This window comes from Rhizophagus irregularis, chromosome 8 (assembly GCF_026210795.1).
Source record: "Rhizophagus irregularis chromosome 8, complete sequence".
NCBI classification, from domain to species: domain Eukaryota; kingdom Fungi; phylum Glomeromycota; class Glomeromycetes; order Glomerales; family Glomeraceae; genus Rhizophagus; species Rhizophagus irregularis.
Window position 1 is genome coordinate 5,075,305 of NC_089436.1, and position 23,718 is coordinate 5,099,022.

The 23,718-nt window shown below is 32.4% G+C and overlaps 2 protein-coding genes across 2 annotated transcripts; both read right to left on the minus strand.

Moving 5' to 3' along the window:
• Positions 1-3,971: 3,971 nt before the first annotated feature.
• On the minus strand, positions 3,972-4,241 carry OCT59_028982 (uncharacterized protein; the record flags this gene model as incomplete). The annotated part of the gene is made up of 1 exon (XM_066147699.1): positions 3,972-4,241. The coding sequence occupies one exon, from the start codon at positions 4,239-4,241 to the stop codon at positions 3,972-3,974; it is 270 nt and encodes an 89-aa protein (XP_065994381.1).
• A 6,965-nt stretch (positions 4,242-11,206) lies between these two features.
• OCT59_028983 (uncharacterized protein) lies at positions 11,207-12,643 on the minus strand (the record flags this gene model as incomplete). The annotated part of the gene is made up of 2 exons (XM_066147700.1): positions 11,207-12,003; positions 12,082-12,643. The coding sequence occupies 2 exons, from the start codon at positions 12,641-12,643 to the stop codon at positions 11,207-11,209; spliced, it is 1,359 nt and encodes a 452-aa protein (XP_065994382.1).
• Positions 12,644-23,718: the final 11,075 nt, after the last annotated feature.

Genomic DNA, 23,718 nt, shown 5'->3' on the forward strand with positions numbered 1-23,718 from the left:
CTGTCTTTCAAGCCAATCCTCCACTTCATCCAAGGTGAAATCATATCCAGCATTTTGTGATGTCTGATACAATTTTTTGGCAGTCCTCTGATATCCAGATGGTTGGTAAAATATTCTGCATAAAGTCGAAGTCACCTCTACATTTCGTGCTTCATCAGAATCTATTGGAATAATAGGAATCAATGGGAGTTGAACAGGCATATCTTGATCTGCTAAATAGCAACTTTGCTTTACGTAAAGAGCTGATATTAGAGGAAACAAATAATATTTCCAATAAGGAGAAAATCCGTAAACTCACAAAGGAGATAGAGGCATGTGAACGATATATCTTCTATCTTGAAAAAAATCTTGTTTCACGTGAGGATGAGATCGATCAGTTAAAGGCAGAGTGTCAGTCCACTTTAGTTGAACTTGGAAAGTATCGAGATCACTTAGAGTTAAAGGAAGAGGCACTTGTTGCCCAGGATGAACGTATTATTCAGCTTGAAGACACAGTAGATAAACTCAAAAAATGCATTCAAGAATTATCTTTATGTAAAGGAAAGATAGAAATGGATGAAGATAATGAATTATTCAATCCTATTCTAAGAATACTAGACCGCCGACGGGCAGTTGCAGATTGTGTATCTGAGATTCGACTATTTTTTGATCGGAATAGGATTCCAATTCCACAAGACATAGATGATGTCTTTAATGCTACCACTCAAAGTCTTGATGAAATTATTCGTCAAGCTGCTCTAATGCAAGAAATTGGTGTAGACCAACTAAATCAGATAGAAGGATTGCAGACATTACTTGGAGAATCTTTAGATCGTACAAATGCTCTTAATCAAGACTTAATAAGAGTACGTGATGATTTTACATATGAGACAAATGCTCGTAGACACTGGGAAACTGTTGCACAACAGAATCAAGCACGTATTGCAGGAATACAAATAGCCAATCTAGGTATACGTTTTCTGAATAGACGTAAAGATGCACAACTGGCAAACCAGCAGAATCAGCTGGTAAATCAACAGAATCAGATAGCAAACCAACAGAATCAGATAGCTGAGCATAGAAGGAATGCACACAGGCTGATGTTACGCTATAATGCTGATACAGAACGTTGGAGAAGAAGGCATGCAGGTTGTATACGTCAGGCACAAAACTGGCAAAGACAATATAGGATTTCACAGACCCAAGTACAAGCACAGGCCCAAAATATTTTAAATTTACAACAACAAATATTAGCGTTACAAAACAATCCTCCAAACATGGCTACAATACAAGATGTCATGCATACTATATCACCAGGTCTTGCACAGTTACCATTTTATGATGGACAAGAGCCGCCAGACTCTTATTATCAAAAGCTTAGAGCTGTCAATGAAATGGCTCGTCCACTAGCTGTTGCTGTTTTTAATGCTGCTATGAGGTGTAGTGTTATGAAAAATAAAATGTCTGGTAGATTTATTCCTGTTCCAGCAAATAATCCATATAATGCCAATGCTGCTATTAATACAGAACCAGAGTTTCTAAACTGGCTGCAAGGAAAATATAGAGATGTGATGGTTGGAACAAATCAAGGTGCTATAATAGCACTCATGAATGAATCATTTTCTCCTATAGATACACCAGATACATATGCAAAAAGGATTCGATCATTAGCACAAGGACAAGTATATGCTGAAATTTTACCTTATCTATATAATCATTTGCCTGATGTTTTAGAAATGAGAGTTAGAATTGCTGCTCCTGCTGATCTTGATGCTTTCTTTAATGAGTTACGTAATAAATGGTATGAAAGTGGAGGGCGAAAAAATCCAACCACTATAGTAGAACAACCACAGAATAGAACTGCATTAGAAAAGCTTGCAGATATAGCAGTACGTCTTGGCTATACTGGTGACATAACAAATCCTGTAGCAATACATACTTTCATTGAGAGTGATCTTACCAGAAAGTTAGGTGGACAAACACAACATCTAAGAAAAGATCACTTCGGAACTGGTCAGGTTAAAAAGGTGACAAAGACAACCAAATCTTCTCCTAAACGTCATTGCTCAAACTGTGGTAGAACAGGTCATTCCAAAAACAAGTGTTCACGGAGTAAACGTACTAAGAAAGTTAACAATACTCACATAGTTGACTATGAAGAATCTGAAAGTGATGAGAAAACTGATGAAGAAACTGAGGAAGAGTTAACTGAAGAAGAAGAGGAGGAGGATGAACCTCAGAATTGCTTTAGTGTAAAAAAAAAACTCATCAACGTGGAATTTCGGTAAAAAACAAAGGGAAAAAAATCCCGTACTTCCAAATCTAAAAGAGAACCTATTCTCAAGAAAACTGATGAAGTCTTTCATGCAGCACTGAAGTCTATAATTGCTTCACTAGCAGTACAATGTCCTAAAGAAATCCTCCTACAGATTAATGCTTATACCAATCAAGCATATGAGAATCTGAAAGACCCGCTTTTAAACCATTTTGTTAGTGACTATCCAGTTAGTGAAAGAAAGAAACTCTGGGATGTTCTTTCAGCAAATATGCAAGACATTTTATCTCCTCTAGCTCATGCTGTAAATACAGCAACTCCACTATTACCAACTCCTCCTGCAGATGTACCATCTGAAGTAGAACAGAAAGAAGACAAAACACTGAACCATGCAATACGTGCCTATCAGCAGAAAAACCTATACTGGCCAAGACCCTTAGAAATCAACTTTCTCCAGTTAGATGATCCCAATGATGTAGCGACCATTTCCTGTAAAATCAAAAATGTATGCATACCCTATGCTATGATCGATACAGGGTCTGACTCTTCAGTAATCTCTGAGAATGTAGCTAAGCATCTAGGTCTCAAAATAGATCGAAAGAATATACATGCACTTAATGGTGTAGCTGGATCAACCAAAACTCTTGGCACTATCAATGAAATTCCCATAACTATCGGTGAAGGTACAAATACAGTCACTATATCAGACGAATTCTCTGTTATACCTACCGAGAAGGATCGAAATGGTAAGGACAAATCATTGCTAATACTTGGTACACAGTGGCAGTATCGTGCAGGTTGGGAACCTGTAGTAAAGGGTGAGTTCAAAGCAAATGTAAATGGACAGGTTGTCTCAATTCCTCTCTCTGTACATAAGGCACAACGTAATGTTTTTGCAGTAGATAGCCAGCCAGCCTATAAAAAAAACTAGCTGATCGTACCTGTCAGCATTGTGGGAAGGAATTCCCATATCCTTCTAATCTTAAACAACATTTTTTACGAAAAAATCCATGTGCAGTAAAAAAGTCCCATGCAAAGCCCATGCAAAGCCCATGTGCAGTTAAAATTTCCCATGCAAAGTCCATGCAAAGTCTATGCACAGTAAAAAAATCCCATGCGCAGTCCACACAAAATTTGAGTAAAGCAACAGTACCCATTCGTCTATTTCTTGATGAATAATGGGAACTACGACATGGAAGCAAGTTTTTTTTCTATTTCTCGTACTTGCTTCTTCATGGTATCAATTTCATGTCGTATCTGATGATTTGTCTTGATCAATTTCTCATGTTCTTTAGTAAGGTTCTGCATGAATCAGCCAAAAGTAACCTTATTATATTCAAGCAAGTGCTTCTGAAGTATGGAAACCTCTTCACTAATCATGTCTTGTGTCATTCTGTTTCTTGGCATATATGTCTGTTTAACAGTTAGTCTCTGACGTGCTAATTTTTTCTGGTATCTTTCTACTTCATGTTTCAAAAATAACTCTACCATGGAATTTACTCCACTGGCATCAGACACAGATAGTGGACTACGCTTCCTTGTTGTGAGATGAATCCATGCCTCATGTATTACAGAAGCTGGTAACATAACTAGTAGCTCAGTATATACCTGGTTGAAAGACATTAGTTCTTATTACGAAAAAAAAAAATTTGGAATTCCAAAGAATTCTGAAGAATTCCATAGAATATCTTATCATATGACACCTCCCAGAAATCTGTTAGATGTCATGTGCTAATGATTGTCTTTCTCTTAGTATTGAATAATAAAATGCCTCTACTAAGTCATAAAAGGCATTTGGAATGTTTGGTACAGGGCATTTCATAAATGCATCAATACTAGTCTTAGAACTTATGACCATTTTAGCTAATGCCTTTATACTTTTTATTGCATCCTCTACATCTTTAAAGAGACCTCTCTGAATTGTGATATGTATAAGGTCATCGATATATTCTTCACTATGTATATCATAGATTGGATCGTCTTCCATTTTAACTATCGGGAAAAAATATAATTTATTATTAATATATGCCTAAGTATCACTAAACTATTCTATATCATTCTAATATTTCTCTGGTAATCTGGTCCCTATAGCTATTTTTTCTGCTGCCTCATGACTTGTACCACGCTCAAGAAGTTTCTTATATACTTGAATACGCCAGTGTCTGAATGGTAAGGAGGATATACCATCTGACCAAATCCAGCGTTTTGTATCGATTGGGAATAATGCCTTCTTCTCTGACTCGATTAGTGATATTACATGATTTTTTGTACGCATTCCCACATTCTTGGCATAGAAGACACCATTTTCAAACAGACAGTCCCGATATACTTGAGTCATAGGATCGAAGATTTCATCTTTTTCTACTGTATCATCTAATAAAGTTCCACCTAAAGATGGGAAATATGTGTCCTTAGCCATATCACTCATACCCTTCTTGCTTACTCCTTTATGTTTGGACTTTGTAGACTTGTCTGCCAAGACATAGTGGTAGGATTTTGCACGGATGTGGTAGGATTCAGTAATTACATTTCCAGGAGTCTCATCCTTGAAAAGCCCGATTGTCTTGGTATCATTAAGGTCAAAGAGATCTGGACGCTCTGCCATATCCTTGTAAATATCTTCTGTCTCGACATGGTAGATAAAGGAGTCAGTATCCATATATCCAAGTCGTACTTTGTTTCCATACTTCTCTTTGACAAAACCATACCAGAAGCGGTACATTAAGAGTTTACTGAGACCAAGGACAGATGCACCGATAATGATAGGTTTATTGAGAATAACACTAGCCTTACCCATATGTGCTCCTACAAGTGTGTTGCCAAGTTGACGAGCATACTTGAAGGAGGGCTTGCGAACTTTCTTAAGGAATTTCTTTTCATCATTTTCATTGATCATTCTCATAAGCTTGACATCCTGATACTTACGTACATTCTCCATAGTCTTGCCATAGACTGAGTTATTCATGAGTTTAAAGAAGTCTTTCTCAAATGAATTCTTGGATTGTTGACGTAAATTTGTATTTTTTGCAATATAAGGAGCTAACCAGTTATCTTGATCAAATGATAGGACTTGTGTAATCTCATCTACAACCATGCCTAACTTAATGTAATACTGGAGCTCTTGGTAATGTATAACATAATCTTCATGTTTACTAAGATGTGGAACTAACTTCTCTGTTTCAGGAAATCGCCCTCCATCTAAGTTATCAACAAGTTTGGTTATATATGGGCTTAACCTATCCTTTTTTACAGCTATACTATCAACTGCAGGAGGTAAATCTTGTAGATAATCATGAGTTTTAAGGGGGAAGTGCGCTTTGATATTTAGGAAGTAACCACGGGCAGCATCTGGTTTTGTATTAAGAATTACATTAAGTATCTGCTTCTGCTTATCTAGATTCTGTTTGAAATATTCTGGAGATGCTTCCCATCTGTAGTTACCAATAGGCAAGTACTGGCTCATAGCCCATCCATACAGATTGTTTGCATCTACATAGGAAATCCAGGTAGTAGGTTTAGAGGGATTAAAGGAGTCACCCATCTTAGGGTTATTGGCTTTTAAGAAACGGTGTCCTGCCATAGCTATTCCTCCACGTTTAGCCTTTTCAGTAAAATCATGCATGGTCATGTCAGTGAATAGCTCTATTTTAACTCCAGTCATCTTAAGCATGCCATCCCAAGAAAGTGCAGGAGCAGAGACATAATGACTTGGGTCAAGTCCATAATGATGCATCGCTGTCTGTCTAAATTTTGTCCAGACATCTGCTAGGAGAAGAACATCAGTCTTAAGGTAAAGGTCATGATACTCGCCCAAGTTTTTGCAGCCAAATTCCTTCCAAACTTTTTGTGCATGTTTGTAATTATCCTGAGTGATCTTTCCTCCAAGAGTACTATGAAAGTCATGAATAGATGGGAGTTCTGTCTCCTTGAAACGATCATGTGAATCAATATATTCATAAGGATAAACCCCCTTACGTGTGATTAAGTCAATATGTTCAGACGAGAAGTTGTTGAAGTGTCGCTTTGTAAGGGGTTTATCTGTCCCTAAATTCTTTGCAAGGTTTGCAAGACTGGAAGCCATGAACTGCATGCTATCAATGTACTTGAATTGCCCTACTTTCATGGATTTGTAACGTTCGAATGTCTCTGCAATAACTTTGATTTGATGTGCTCCAATTGATCGTCCAACAGATTCACAAACTAAATGGGAGTCATAGCCACGGAAGTTATGAAATACTACAGGAATTGGAGTCTTCCATGCTTCGATTTGAAGCTTAAGATTGCATGCATTATGAGCAGCCCCACGAAACTTACCTGTGATGTGGCAGTGATCCCAAACTTTTTTGTCTTGCACGCCCTGATTGAAATTCCCATTACATATCCAACAACTAACTGCTTTAGTGAATTCCTTTTTAGCTTCCTCTGTTACAATACGTTCTACTTTTACTTCTAAAACATCATTAATCCTTCTTAATTCTTTATCAAGTCTGCTGACAAACTCTTCTGTTGCATTTGGTCCTCGATATAAGAATGGCCCCCATGTCTCATCAGTTTCAATCCAGTGGACCATATAGCAGAAGCTGTTAGCCTTTTGCTCCATAATCTTATGCATATTTCCACCATAGTTTTCATTACACTTTCTGTTATCAGCCTCAAAGTCTGCAATAATTACACATGGGGCATACATTGTTCGGTTAAAATTCTTAAACTCCTCAAAATCATTCTTACCTTTAACTGGTAACTCAACTCTTTGTGGTGACTCACCTAATCCAAAACACCATTCCTGATGATTAGTTAAAGATTTAGACGATGGAAAGCTTTGGAAGCACCGATTGCAAAGATGCTTCTTTTCCTTGTGGGATGTATCTTTGTATATTAAAGCATCAGGATTCTTAATCCAAAGGAAGTGATTCTTCTGACCATACTTTCCTTCATCTGATTTTGTAATATCTGTAAGGGCCATAAGGTGAATGATATGTTGACGGTTGTAATTCTTACTTGCAATAACAGGTTTTGGAATACCAGTTTTCTCCTCCCATTCCCATACATTAATGGAGATCTCAGGATTGAGGTCCTCAATCTTGCTAAATATGCGTGGACAAACAGGAGTGGGCATGGGAATTGCATTGAGATTGACTTGTTCCAAGTATGGCTTAAATTTTTCTGCCCGAAAGATTCGCTCAAGTTTTTGTGTATGACCATCTTTATATGCAAAGTAAGCACCTAAAGCCCCTTGCAAACATTTTTCAGAAGGCAAGCCTGTGTCTGGATCTATGAGATCTTTGTTATCAGGATTGATAGTGCACTTCTTATTTGCAAGTGCCTTAGGTGTAAGAATGTATGAGCCTCCTTTTGCTCGGCGGTAAGTATACGTCTCAATAGTTAATATATCTATACTAACAATTTTCCAACCAGACCCTCCTTTCATAAATTTGACAATTTTATCCGTGATATCTACTGCTGATTTTGTTAAATGATCATCTATATCATTCTTTAAAAGAAGTACACGCATGACTCCTCTATGATAAACTTGCTTATATGTTCCACTATTATCTGTATATGTAGCCAATATAGTGATAGCTGATTTGATTTGCCCCTTTTCTTCAAGTTCCCTCTCAAGAATTTCTGTTATTTTCTGGCGGGTATCAGCTATTATACTTGGAAAATATGGTATATCTCTAACATTTGGTTTAAGATCAGCTTGCCATACTGTCTTATGTTTTAGAGATTTATGTGGACGTGCAGGATCATGACCTCTTTTTACAAATTGAATATCACACCATCTTCCTCTATAATCTCCTTGCATATAAGCAAACCATTCATTATCTGTTTGTGGAACTCTTCTTTTTCGTGGAGTATATTGATTGTAATCACCAGGTCCTGCTAACCATTTTGCTAGTTCATCAATTGTTAAGTTAGGAGTTTTCTCTGTATGAGCTGGGATAACTTCAGGTGTGGGATCCTGGAGTTGCTCCGGTTGTGGTTGCAATTGTACAATTTCAGGTGTGGGATCCTGGAATTGCTCCGGTTGTGGTTGCAATTGTACAATCTCAGGTGTGGGATCCTGAGGGTTAGCTGTAGACTTGCATAGAAACTTTCTATTTTGATGCCCACGAAGCTTTTGTGGAGTTGCAAAAGTCTTTCCACATCTATCACAAGTTCGATTGCTTGTTGCCATACTGGTTGTGTACTAATAACCTAAAAATTTTTTTCTTCAATTAATAAATTCTAAAATGTTTCCCATCTTATTACTATCAAAATCGGTATGAAAATAGGCTTCGTCAAAGAATCAGAGCAATTTATGATTAGGGTTAAATTTTGGTTAGACTTTATTGTCCCAGATTTTTTCGTATTGCAGGGGAAGCTTTACAATATGTCTAGTTGTCTTCCTGCTGTATATTTTTTGGTTAGACCTCGGACGGATTTTTGGTTAGACTTTTGGTTAGACCTGTTGTCCCAGATTTTTTCGTATTGCAAGGAAAGCTTTACAATATATCTAGTTACCTTCCTGCTATACATTTTTTGGTTAGACCTGGGTCGGATTTTTGGTTAGACTTCGCTGTCCCAGATTTTTTCGTATAGGAGGAAAAGCTTTAAAACATATCTAGTTGCCTTCCTGCTATACATTTTTGGTTAGACCTGGGTTAGATTTTTGGTTAGACTTCGCTGTCCCAGATTTTTTCGTATAGCAGGAAAAGCTTTACAATATGTCTAGTTGCCTTCCTGTTAAAAATTTTTGGTTAGAGCATGAATGGCTTAAATTATCGAATGAATCCATTTTAGAGTATCATAAAAATAGTATGCCACAATGGATTGCTGAATCGTGCTATCAGTATTACAGACACTTCGTGTCCTTCATACCTTTAGCACTTATAAAGGCAATCTGATATAGCATAAAATTATGATACCCTGGAATAGATCTATGCGTGGTAATAATGTTTAGGAATATATGATTTTAATCTTATCTACAACGTTTGGGGGTTCTTTTTTAGCTATCAAGTAATAACATATCGGGAATCAAGGTTATGTGGTCTGGGGATAGAAAAACAGGTATAATGTTATCATATCAGAAATCAAGGCTAGGTGGTCTGGGGGTACACTAAATTATGGTTAGACCTATGTGATAGCCGCTGTCCCAGAACCCCCAAGTTTGTCCTACTTCAGCAGCCATCGTTTTTTTGTTGTTTATACAACATTTATTTATAATACTTTCTTTTTTTTTATTTCTTTTAAAAAATAAAATTTATTAAAATATACGATAACTGAATATATGGTGAAAAGGTATTATAATATTATTTTTCTAATAAAACTAATAAAAAAAGGTCATATTGCTAAATATCACCAGCGGTGATTTATATCATCACCGCTTAATTCCGGTCAAAAATTACAATTTGGCCAGAGTTTAAAATGCCAGTTTATAATTTTTGCCGGAGTTAAAAAGATATTGATCGCAAAAAATTTAAAATCAAAATTTTGCGTTTTTCTTGCCTTTTTGACCTTAGATAAATTTACGTATAGAATGACTGTTTAATATGTGTAATTAATTAATTAATATCAATCTTATAAAATTAATTTTAAAAATCGGACGGTGAAAATCACCAATGGCGACAATCATCACTGGTGACTGACATTTTCAAAAAAAATACTTAAAATATTATATTTTCGTTAAAAAGTACTTTATTTCATTAAAAAATACTTTATTTTCATAAAAAAATACTTTATTTCATTAATGAAACTAATATTAAGCAAAAGTATTACCTATTGTTAAAAAAGTTCAGTACATATAAGATAAAGAATTGTGAATTTGTTTAAAGGTACTTAGATTTTTTTTCATCAAAAAAACGGGCATGAGATAAAATGTTACATAATTATAAAAATAGTAACAACTAAGCCACCGATGTGGCTTCCTGATGAATTTGTAGGAGTTACCATTTTAAATATCTGGAAATGAAATCTATTGTGAATCAGTGCGATAAATATATTCATTTCTAAATCTTGTAAAAAAGATAATTAAAATTTTGACAGAAATTAAGTGAGCGCAAACTAATGCTAAAAAATTAATAACTGATAATTCAGCGTGTGACCAAGACTCCATCACATGGTTATCGATTTCTCAATATATCATATACCGTATATACAGTATTATCATATCTGTCAACTTCTTTATTGAACCTTTAGGTTTTGCCTGGAAAGATTCACCCTTCAATGTCAACAAGCGGAGAGGGAGGATATTTATTGCACACATTTTTTTTTTTTTTGAAATGTTTGATTTAATCAATCTAAAAAAAATATATTAGTATATTTGATTATTTTTGTCAAAAAGTTCATTATAAAACAATAAATGCAGAAAACTAGATAGAGTAATATGATTTGAAATCATTAATTTCCTGAATTTTCCATTTTAGAAATGTATGATATAGAGCATTCAAAATTCGTTGATTTTCAAAAATAAATGAAGTTAATGAAAATTACAAAAGAACTCGATTTTGATATAGATACGCAGAAGTAATTTAAAGCATTAAATAAAATAAATTAAAATGGATTAAATTCATTTTTTTAAGATAAAAATATTTAGGTTATTAGACTCACAAGAATCACCGTTAAATAATCTGTAGTAACAAGTAAACTTTTAAATTAATTTCAATAATAGACATTGCGCAGATTTTTAACTTTTCTCTATTTGAAAATAGGAGAAGGAAAAATGGTTAAAAGAATAAAACCAAACGTTGGAATAGTTATAAATAGTAAAATTCCATCAAAGTAGGGTTAGTTGTATTATTATTTTTATTGTTTTAACTCCAATTGTACGCATAATATCGTTATCAAATAATAAATTAATGAATAAGTTTGTTAAACATGAAAACTTTATTATTTTATTAGTTTGCACAAAAGTATTTTTAGCACAGTATATTATGAATCAGTCGATTTAATCAACAAGAAAGTAAATATTATTTAACTTATTATAATTTGTTCAAATTTTTTAATAATACCCAACTTTTTATATTTTTCAATTACTTCCATATTTTCGTTTTCAACCTTGTTTTCCTCAATAATAAAAGTAAATGATCTAAATGGTACACGATCTTTCCAAATAATAAAAAAAGATTCCAATTCCATCGGAAAGATATTTGATTCACCTAATCTTTCTATTATATGCAATTCATGAAAATTTTTTGGTGAAAAATTAGAAATAATTTCCAATACTACATTTACTTTCAAGTGGCATCTATAACACATAACTTTAAGCTTTTCTAATTGCTTACAATTATTTAAAATTTCTTTTAATTCTTCTACTTCATAAATTTTAACATATAAATATTTTATTTTTAAACAAAATTTTGCTATGGTTATAATTAATAATGTATCACATGAATAACATTCAAGACATTCTAAATTTTTTCCATTATTTTTTAAAAATATAATTAATGATTCAAATGAATCTCCATAATGAATTCTTAAACTTCTTAATTTTGGAAAAATAGCATATTTTAATTCTTTATAATCTTTACTGTAATCAACTGATAAAAAGAGTTTTTGTAAATTTATTAATTCAGTAATAAATGATAATGGGCTTTCATTATAAATTCCCCTTAAATAAAATTTTGTTATAGTATTATAATGCTTCTTTAATGAAGGAATAATCCCTTTCCAATATGTATTATCATAAATAGTTATTATTTTTAATTCTTTTAAACAATTTTGTGAATATATTAATTCCATTAATTCATTTTCGCTTCCTATAACATCTTCTTAATAAAAAATATGTAATGATTGTATATTATGACATATTTTTGATAATTGATGAAAAAATTTTGATTCTACACTACTTGTACAACTTAATTTTGTAAGATTTTTTAAACAATCTCTTGCTCCAGAAAGATTAATAAGAGTTATATTTTTTGGAGTTTCTGTTTTATTCTCATAAGTATCTTCAAAACTATAATCTAATCTCTTTAAATTATTAATCTTATTCATATACATTTTTAATATTTCTTTTATTACCAATTCTTTATTTTCATCATTATTATTCATGATTTTTGTTTGTTGTTGATTTTTAAAATAAAATATTATCATTCTACCAATATCACCAATTGAAAGTGATTTACAAAATGATACATAATTAAATAATGGAGGTTTTGAAGTCGGAGTTGGAATAATAATTCCTCTCTTATATAAAAGGCATTTTGACTCATTAGGAAGACAAGCAATTAGAGTACTCAAAATTTGTGATGATGCATCCGATCGAAGTTTGAAATTCCAAATATTTCTCCATAAAACTTTAACAGTAACTTCACAAAAAAAATAGTTAACAAATAAACATGAATATAAAGTATCTTTATCATTCTCTAAAGATTCTAAAACTTCTTCAATATAAAGTTGATAAGGCATTTTATTTTTTTAATAGAATAAGAGAATATGATAAGAATATAGGATATGAGTATAAGAAAAGAGTTATTTATAAGATAAGAGTTTAAGTGTAAGATATTTATATGGTGTGCGTGTTGTGCGTCGGGCGTTCTTGACGTACAGTGGGGTGTACGATATTAACGTACGAACTGGGAATCCACACGGTACAGTAAGAAGGAGCAAAATGAGTCATTATTTTTGCATGTATTAACATGATATCACTACCTCATTATGACTATTAATAAAAAATGATTTACCGTATTTTGCGGTATATAAGCACCCTTTTTGCACTTAATGCCGGCCAAGATCCTCAATTCTGGCAAAAATCGGCATAATTTTTGGCCAGGGTGCTTATTTTCGAACCGCACCATACAGTATATCGTTTGCATAAGTAAATTCTCATATAAAGTATGATAATATTTATAAAGATCGTGAATCACAGTCAAATCATATAATTTGCAATATACTGTAAAATTAAATATAAGTTATGCAAGTGTATGTAGTTGTATTAGTAAATCTGAAAATCAATCATCATTTACCAGTTCATAATTGATTGAACGGGATATTTGGTCATAAATTTTGCGAGTAGACAAAAATACTGACCTAATGTTTATCAATCAAACCAACTTAAAATTGAACTTTGATCATGAGATTAGTGTAACCCGACCAAAAAAGAACAATTATGAACTGGCCTACTGTCACTATGATCAGTATGATGTAATATTGTCAGAGCATTTTAATATTACTAATAAATGTGGTAAATAAGTATATTAATAATAAAAGAAAGTTAATTTTGCTTTATTTTTACTATTACTTATTTAATATTTGTATTACAAAGTGATGGCTATGACTCAAAATATTTAATAATCTAATTCAGATTTTACAATCCACTCCTTAACACCATCAATAATACTATTTGCCTCATGTAACTTGCTTTCCAACCATTCAATATCTGCTTCCTTATGTTTAACTGAATTCTCAGTTATCGATAATGATTCTAATGCCAATTTGATATTTTCATTGTAGATGCATCTAAAAAAAATTCATTGAATTTAGATTAGTATAATAAAAAAAAATAATAGTGTATAGCACTGGCCTATATAAATCACTGTAAAGTAAATACAAACTTTAGTTCTTCCTTCAGGTCCAAACAAATTTCAAGCTCTTCCTCATCTGTCAAGCGATTTCTGATCATTTTTTGCAACTTATTATCAATTTTATCCAATTTGTTCTGCAACTTAGTCAGTTCTAGAATTATATCTACCATCGAACCTTTCAAGAGCATATTATACTTGCATACTATTTTTTTTCCTTTCTGCTTTATAGCAATCTCCCAATAAGATGCATTCTGGCAAAAATCCTTTATATCATAGTAAATCTTATCCAAAGTCGAGTTGCGACCAATTTGATGAGATTTCTTTTGATTATATACTTGGCAGAACCAAGTTTGGATTTTTTTAGCTGCTTCTTTAGCTTCAGCGGAATTATAGATCTTTCTGAGCCATTCTTGAATTTCTACAGAAAATTGATTACTATTTTCGTCTTCATTGTCATCATTATTAACGGACATTAGACTAGTGTTTTGCTCAGCTCTTTGTAGTGGAACTTGTTTTTCTGATATTGTAGTAGCAGTGACTCTTTTCTCAATAGCTATTGGAGATTTGATCTGTCGAAGTGCTGAACGAAATCCTTTAATAGAATTATATGTTAGTTTTACAATCTTTTCTGAATTATAAATTTTTGGCGTGGCTCCTTGTTGATATTGGACGAAAACTAAAGAATCACAACCAGTCTCTTTGAGGTCATTGTGCAAAAATATCTTAAGGTCTGCTGTTGCATTGATTTCCAAGTACTTTATGAGTTTTATAGAATAAACGTCTTTACTCAGACACTTAAAAAATTTTGTAATTTTTGGCATAATGGTAGATTCATTCAAGCCAATGAGGACTAAAAGCCGTATTAAGCAAAGGATAATTGTTAAATAAACATTTTCCTTATAAAGTAGTTGATTAATTAGCTGCTGTATTTGATTGAAGGATTTCTCAAGTTCAGACGGATATTTTTTTCTATATGAAGCATATCTATGATCTGGTATGAGTGGCTTCACGGTAAATGTATCAAAATAATTAATCAGGTAAGATCTAGGAATGTAAAAATTGTAATGTTTGGAGCCATTTGCAAAAACCAAAGCTGTTGTGAACTCCATGAGAGAAACAAGGTCACTAAAAGCACCAGTTGTAATATTACCAAAATCATCATATGTAATCATATTAACTTTATCGGCCTTGTTTATGGCATAATTAATAAATTCCCTTGCGTTTGTGATTGCAGGGATCACCTGATCAGAATAGAGACAAGAAAAGAACTGTGAAAGTCTATTTCCTACTGGAATCGCATTTTGGTTATTTCCATTATAATACTCAAACCTGACCGATAATTCATCAGGATGTGCAAGGTTTTTAATCTTTTTCATCTCCCAATTGAACTTATTAATACCCCATTTGTAATATAGTTGTTGAAAAATAAACACACACTTTAACATGACTTCAAAGTTATTGGGATTCTCAAAGATATCAAACAACCATATTTTGTAAGCCAAATTAATAAATCCGTTACGCGTTTGTTTAGGAAGTTCATTAAGCACCATGTTAGTAACTTCCGGACAGCTCGTCTGCGGTGATTGATAACGTATATGAATTTTAACTAGTCTTTCAGCCCACCATCTTTGTGCACCAAGAACTTGTTCACTTTGTTCTTCTTTAAGGAGTCTACGATGGTAAAATATATCTAACTGTCGCATAACGGTGTACTGCAAACATGCAAGTTTTAGACGTTTATGCAAAACTGATGGTGTTGGAACCACATGATGATATCTGCAATTTGATTTTTGACAGGATGTATATTTATAACAGATATGAATACCTATATCTGGAATATCTCTACCATCCTGACCAGCCTTTAATATACACTTGAAGATATATTCGACAAGGAACTGCAAAATTGCCTTGTGCACATCAAACACATTACAAACTTGCCAATTGTCCATGTTTTCTGATGCATCTCCAATATTAATAAGATAGACAAGTGGATTCTTGAGATGAATTTTACGTTTCTGCTGACGATCATCTACTTTGATTACAGAAAAAATTTCTTCAAAGTTCATATGTGTACTACTGATGTTTATAACTTTTTGAGGTTGGGTCATAATATTTATATATGAAAAGGAGATTTCACACAACCTTAACAGATATTGCAATCGGTTATGCCAATATTCAGCTTGAATATGTGATTGCGGACGAATTTGTAGCCACACATACACTGCATAAAATTCAGCAACAAATTCTTTGCGAGCTCTGAAAAATTGTATACATTCATGAACTTTACTGAAATTCTTGTTTAAGTAAGCGAGATATAATTCAAATTCTTCTATCAGGTTCATCCACTGGACAGTTTTTTTTAGTGATTTTGATGATTTTGATTTTATTTCAGCTATGAAATTTGGAAGGTTGTCCAACTCCTTTGTACTTTGATCAAATGCATTTTTTAGTAAAGTGATTCTACATAAGTGCAAAAAGCATTTTAAAGACTCAATAACATTCTCATCATTAATTGAACGAATGAACATATAAGCAGCTTCTTCAAATCTACCACGTAATTGTAGATGTTTGGCGGCATCACGAAATTGTTTATTCTTAACATAAAACTCTAGAAGCTCTTCAAATGCATGCTCCTTCAGGAACTCAATTTTTTCCTTTTTTTTTGTAAAAAGCAAAAGTGCCTTTTCACTCATCTCTTTATTGTTCTCTCGACGATAAAAGATGTTGATCAAACGAATAACGCGACGGGAAATTTTCTCGTCAATTTTCTGTCTATGACTTTATGATATTTTAACGTTAATTATTGTATAGCATTTACAGAGTAAACATAGATTGTCATGAAATAGGCTTGCTTATCTTTTTATCAAATTAATTATTTTTCTATAACTACCACCTTTTTTATAAACATTAACGGCATCAGTATATCGCTCTAACTCTTCATATAATTTTCCTGCATCATCCCACATTTTAGCTTTTATGTAACACTGCACAGCAGGCTCATACATTTTCCCTTTGACATAACGATGACCCGCTTCTTTATACATGTGAATATCCTAATTATTTATAAAATAGATATATTTAAGATAATTTTAATGCTTATTAATAGAGTCAGAATCAAAGTCTTACCTCATAGCATAAAGCTGCTTTAATAGGCCGAGAACATTCATCAAATGCCTCAGCGGCAGCTGTAAACTTTTGTTTTACTATTTTGTCATCAGAACCATTTACAAAGGAAGTCCTAGCAACATTCCGAAGATGATATGATTGAGCTAATTTACAACCAACTTCATTTCCGCTCTTTTTAAAGCAGATAATTGCCTAAAAAGTGATTATTAATTAGCCCAATTCATTGAACGTCATCAAATGTTTTGAAAGTGATTTTACCTGTTCGTATTTTCGTTGTTCAAAATATTTTTTTCCTTCCTTATTCCATTCAGATGGACTGCTTTTTTTAGTAAAGTTGGAAGAAAAATCGATTTCTTTCACGCTCTCTATCACTTTAACCAGCCCTTTTGATTTCCAGTAAGTCTGAATTGGCTCACTTAACTCAACATTTTCATCAAAAATCCAAAGATGTTCTCGAGCTCTAGTCACAGCAACATATAAATGTTTAAGTTCTGAGGAAAGGATATAATGCTCCTCATGGGAAAATGACTGAATCCCCTTAGAATATCCTTCCAAAGTGGAAAGAATTACCCGCCACTAATGATATGTATGTAAATTAATGTAAATTCAGTAAAATCTGATCCAAATAAAATAAAATATCTTGCCTTTAAAAGTGCGGGTGAATCAGTAAAGAAATTATACAATAACACATCATTAAATTCCATGCCTTTAGCCTCAAAAACTGTCAATACCAATCCAATATTTTCAATACTATTATTGTTTAGTTCTTTCAAACGTCGTTTGGATGCATCATCACGTACAATAATGACCTGACTGGCACTGAATTCGATCAAATTAGACACTTGTTCACTTCCAGAAAAGACATCAGAAAAGAAGGTATCAGCTCTAAATCCTTTGAAAATGAAAGGTTGTGGACCGTCGACCACGCCCCGTTCTGGTAATAGTTTGTCAATAGAATCGGGAAAAAGATCGCTAAGGAGTTCAATCACTGACGCGGCAAGATTAAGGATTCCCTTGTGAGAACGATAATTAACATTTAGCTCGAATTTTTTTATAGTATTTTGTTGATTGTGATTCATAGGGTTCCGATCAAGTTCCCATTGATGCATTAGTGCGCGTAAATCTATATTTTGTTATTAAAGTTAGGAATGTAAATAAAGAAACAATAGATAGAAGGATAATACATACCCTGAAATCGGAAGGAGGATCCTCGGGCAATACATTGTGCTATGTCCCCAGCCATAAAAATGCTGTCAGCATGGTTAAAAAGCTTTAAAATAAGTGCGAAGTCAATGATTTGATTATCCTGGCATTCATCAATATACACTTCATGAATGTGTAGGCCGCTGAGCATTCTTGTTTCAGCTGCATGCGAAATAGCTAGAGTTCTATAATAAAGAAAGAAAAATCAAATTTACAAAATTCACTCAAAATTCAAATATTATTCAACCTTACCGGTCTGCTGAATCATAATCACCATTCCATCTTTTCATCTTTTCATACCGTTCAAATAGATCATATATCTCATCACGATTGTAGCAGAACACTGGATATTTTTTGATGCTAACATTCCTGTATTCTTCCCTCGATAGGAAATCCACTTCAGAGTTCGTGCCCTTCAAAAATTTTCAGAAATAATAATTATTAAAAGCAAAAGCGTACTATAACAGTCACTGCACTATACCTTGATAATAGAAAACTCAGAGTAGACCAACTCGCACTTTAGTTTTGTTCTGTAATCATCGCTGAAATGAGGCCAGTACTTTTCTTTAAAAAGATTATAATTAACAAAGTGAGCCCATAAATGGTTTGATTCCTCCTCTTCGTTATCATGTTCATCATCATCTGCATTATTCTCTTGTTGTATGGTCAGCTTTCGAGCATCAATGCCATAGGTTCCTAAAAGCATTTCAGAAAACTTTTCATAGGTAATGAATAATGGGAAATGATGGTCCTTGAGCATGCAAAACAAATTTGGAATTTTTTTTAACTCCTCCTTCTCATCATCTTCTTCACGCATGTTATTATCAATTGCCTCATTATTTTCATCGATTTCTTTCCTTTTCCTTACTTTCTCCTTTATTTTCTCACCAAGTTCATTCCTTGACATCTTAACTCCAGTTAACATTGCAGAATTTTTTAGTTGATTGAAATGTTCTTTTACTCTCCAGAATAGATTGTAGCTCACAGTAATAAATATCTGCCTTCTACAAAAATTCTCATTATCATCATTTGAGGATGGTACCTTGTAAAGTTGATTTGCTAAGTATGAAGCAAGCTGTCTAAATACGATACATGTCATCTTACCAGTCCCTAAATATGGGTTATACAAAATAAAATAGAAATCAACAGACATTAGTCATTCATTCTTAGTTAAAATCGATGAACTAGATTACTAGATTACTTACCTGATCGACCAATTACAATCGCTGACGTAAGATTGGTAATTATTTCATGTTCAATCTTAGATACCTGAAAAGTGAAGTCAGAGCCGTCTAGGCCTCTAGGGCGAGTGACCAGATAAATTCTGCAATAAAAAAAAAAGAAATTTATTTTAGTTGTGAAAATTTGCTTTTAATCTAAATATTTACATAATAATGACATATTATACCTTTGAGAAAGGAAAGAATTTATTTGTGACAAGCATCTTATGAACCTCTAGCATTTTATCATCATCTATACCAAAATCTTCATTATCTTCATTGGCATTTATTGTATTTTCCGCATCTTCAACTTTCTTTAATAAAATAACATTTTCTCTGTCCCCACCAAATATTTTTGGCAAAACAATATTGTTTTCATTATCTAGGATTTCGCACTTACTATTGTGTTCATCGGTGTAGGCATCATGAATTGTTACAAGGTTATCTAATACCCTTTGAATCTGTTCTGGTTTAGAAGAAACGGTCCAAACCTTAACAAGTTGCGTGTATGAATAGCGGCGAATAGAGAACTCATAATCAACATCCCAGAGAATTCTCAAATTTTCACTGTCAGGTCCCGAAAGCACTACCTCATAGACAGGAATGTCATGAGAGGGTATCTTTTGACGAAGTTTGTACTTGTCCCATACGCCAGATGATATATGTTTAAGTGTTTTCTAGTGCTCCTATCGGGTCGGATTCGGTCGGGTTTGGAGAATATATCCGACTCGATCTGGCAAAAATGGAAATGATCCAATTTTAACCCGACCCGGGTATATTTAATTTGAATAACCCGGGTTAGACCCGAAATTTTAGTAATTTTTAATTGGATAATGTACTGTATGCTTAGTAATATATCAAAAAATTTTTTTTTTCAAATATATAACACAAGGTAATTGATCTATAAGACAATGATAAATGATCGTCATATAGGTCACACAACTTTTTATTCTTAAAACTAAACGAATTTAAAAGTTGACTTCGTTAAAAAAAAAAAACTAAACGAATTTAAAGATACCATATATCATTCAATTCCTGTTTATTTATTGCTTTATATTTGATCTATAAAATCGAAATTGTATCACTTGTTTTAACAGAAATTTTATGTCTGCCAAGACTTCAAACACATGCATGCTCTAATTGTATCTGCTTTAAGACTACATCTTTTTGCAGCTATTAAATCGGTTCCACCAGAAAACACTCTTTCTACTGGGACACTGGTTGCTTTATTAATCATCAAATCAACTTGTTAGTTAATGTAATGTTAATAATTAATAAAATAAATAATAATAATAATTCATGCATACCCGTAATTGCAAGGTAGTCCCTAGCCATTTTTGCTAAGTAGGGATATACTACCTCATTTGTCTAATAAAATTATATATATTAATTGAACTGTTAATAAATTTAAATTATATAATTTGATAATAACTAGGCATATACAGTACCTTCCACCAAAGTAAGATATCTTGGCGTGGCTCAGCTCGAGGAGCTTTTAGATATAAATCCACTTCATTTTGTTTAACTTTTTTTTGTTTTCCAAATATATGACTAAAAAATCCATTATTTTTATTATTGTCATCAGAATCATTATTTAAATTTTCATCAGCAGGTCCATATTTATCATTATAGATATTGATAACTGTTTCCTTTGCAAAACGAATAAAAGTTTGTTTCCACTTGTGATCTTCATAGTAACCTAGTTTTAATCGTGGATCAAGTACTATATAATTGAATTATTTTGATATTAAAGTTTAGTGTTAATTAAATTGAAGAAAAATAAATATAATTTTGATATTTAACTTACTAGTAGCAACTGTATACATAGTTGTTTCGTCTGTTTTTGCATAATATGTTTCTAATTTCTTTATACCTGCTTTAACAGCAGTTACTATATCATTAGAACTATCACAATTATCACAATATTCTTCAAGCTCATCAATTAGATAATTGTATACTGGTATAGCTGAGGAAAGCATTGGATACTTTGCAAAGGACACTACATTGGTAGCTTGTACAAATATCTATATATAATTTAATAATATACTAATAAATAAAATTTTAATTAATCAAATCTTTTTACTAAAACTTATAATAATTTGCTCACCATTAAAACAGATACAATCCTTTCAATTCGATCCCATTCATCATCAGAAAGCTCAAAAATTCGAAGTTCTTTATCTGAACTTGCAGTTGCATCCAATGCCTATAGTGAAAATATTAAAATATAATCAAATTAAAATATTAATATTATATTATAATAATATATATTCTAACCTCACGCATCTTTAATGCACGTTCAAGCATGTCATGTGTTGAATTCCACCTCGTTTTCACATCTAAAATAAGTTGAATTTCTTTAAGTCCAGCAGCTTCAACCTGGCGTGCAAATCGTTCCCGACGCTGTGGTGATGATCGTATTTTAACTATAAGTTTTCGAAGCTAATTATAACATGATAGTAATAATTAATATAATAATGTCAATAAAGTTTTAACAATATATTACAAATAATTACCTTTGGGATTATATCACCAGTAGTTACAGTTATATCCATATTATTCAATATTGTATCTTCAGACTCAGCTTCTCCTGCTTTAATTTGCTTTAGAATATCTTGTACAGCTAAATTCATAATATGAGCAATACAGCGACAATGATTATCAACAGCATTAAAATTAATACTTTTATTTTGACAAACATCTTCTAAATATCTCATAAAAGTATCATTATTTGAAGCATTATCGCTTGTAATTGCAAAGATCTTTAAAATAGATAATTTTATTAGTATATATTTTAAGGACAAAATATATAAAGAAAAATTACCTTTTCTAAAATTCCAAAATCATTACAACTTTCCACAAAAGCATTACGGAGGTTTTCACCAGAATGAGAACCAGAAAGTTTTATAAAATCAAGCAAACTATCACAAAGTTTCTAATCTTTTGTAATCCAATGTACTGTAATAGCTAAAAATCCATAACCATTTATTGATGTCCATGCATCTAGAGCGAATGAAATTCTGCCTGGAATATTCTATTATTATAATATGTTAGTTTTAAGGAGAATTTGTAATTTAGGATTATGTTATACATATATTTAAACATTTACCTGAAATAAAATTTTCCTTTTTTTTCATTCTTCTTCAAAGCTTTCCATTACATCTTTTTTAATTGTATCTGCTTTAGGAACTAATGCATCTGAATTTAACACCTTTACCATATTTCGAAAATGAATATTCTCAGTTGTTGTAAATGGCTGGTCATCAGCAATTATCCATCCAGTGAGAAACTTACGAAAATCTGTTTGTGTAAACTTAAAATAAAAATTAAATAAATTGTAAAAAATAAATATATATATAAAGATTTTTTTCTTTCATATTTTATAGAATGACTACACTTACTCTAGATGGAATTTCCTTCTGATTCATAAATTCATCTAATGTACTTTGATTATCTGCTACTGCATTTTTTGCTTTTTTTTTAGGCCTTAGGTCTTTTTCTGGATGATAAATTTCTACATGACGCCAAAGATTAGATGTGCTGGAGTCACCAATTTTGCGATACCAGAATTTAGGCTTTCTAAAATTTTAAAAAGAAGTATATAATCAATACTTTTATTATAGTTTCTTTAAAATAATTTACTTACGAACAGTTAAGACACTGGACTTCACGATGAGTTTTTGCATCCTTATGTTCTGGAGGAAGATCTCTTTGTACAAAGAGCTTTTTAGTAAAAAGATCACTATGTAGAGCTTTTCTTTTTTCAAGACGACTAGATGGTGGAGTTGTTGGTTCAGTTAGATCAATAGACATGGTAATCAAATATTCTTAAGGTGGCTAGCTGAGAAAAAAAGATTTGGATAATCGTAATCAATGATGATACATAAACGTAATCAATGATGATATATAAACGTAATCAATGATAATATATAAACGTAATCACATAATCAATATGTGATCAGTGATTTTAATGATCATCCGGGTCTATTTCGGGTCAAAACCCAAGTCAAGGAAATGAATGACCCAACCCGACAGGTCAGATCATGCGGGTCACAGGTTATTAAAATTGTTAATACCGACCCGATTTAAAATTCACTCGGGTTGAATTATCCGGGTTAGACCCGAATTTTGCGGAGCACTAGTGTTTTCATTATTAATTCAATTGTTTCAATTGATTCCAACTGCCACATATCTTTTACTGCATCTTCGCTGAGCAGGACATCCCACGGACCAAGTTTGTCTGTAATATTAAACTCGAATGGAAGTCGAAAAATGCGATGTTTTTCCTCCATGTTGCGAAAATTGCAATCGTATAGTAATAGTGTTTGTTCCCTATAAGTATCTTAAAAGGAAATGTAAAGAGGTGAAATGTGGGAAAGGTGAAAATTTAAACTTGATATAAGTAACACAA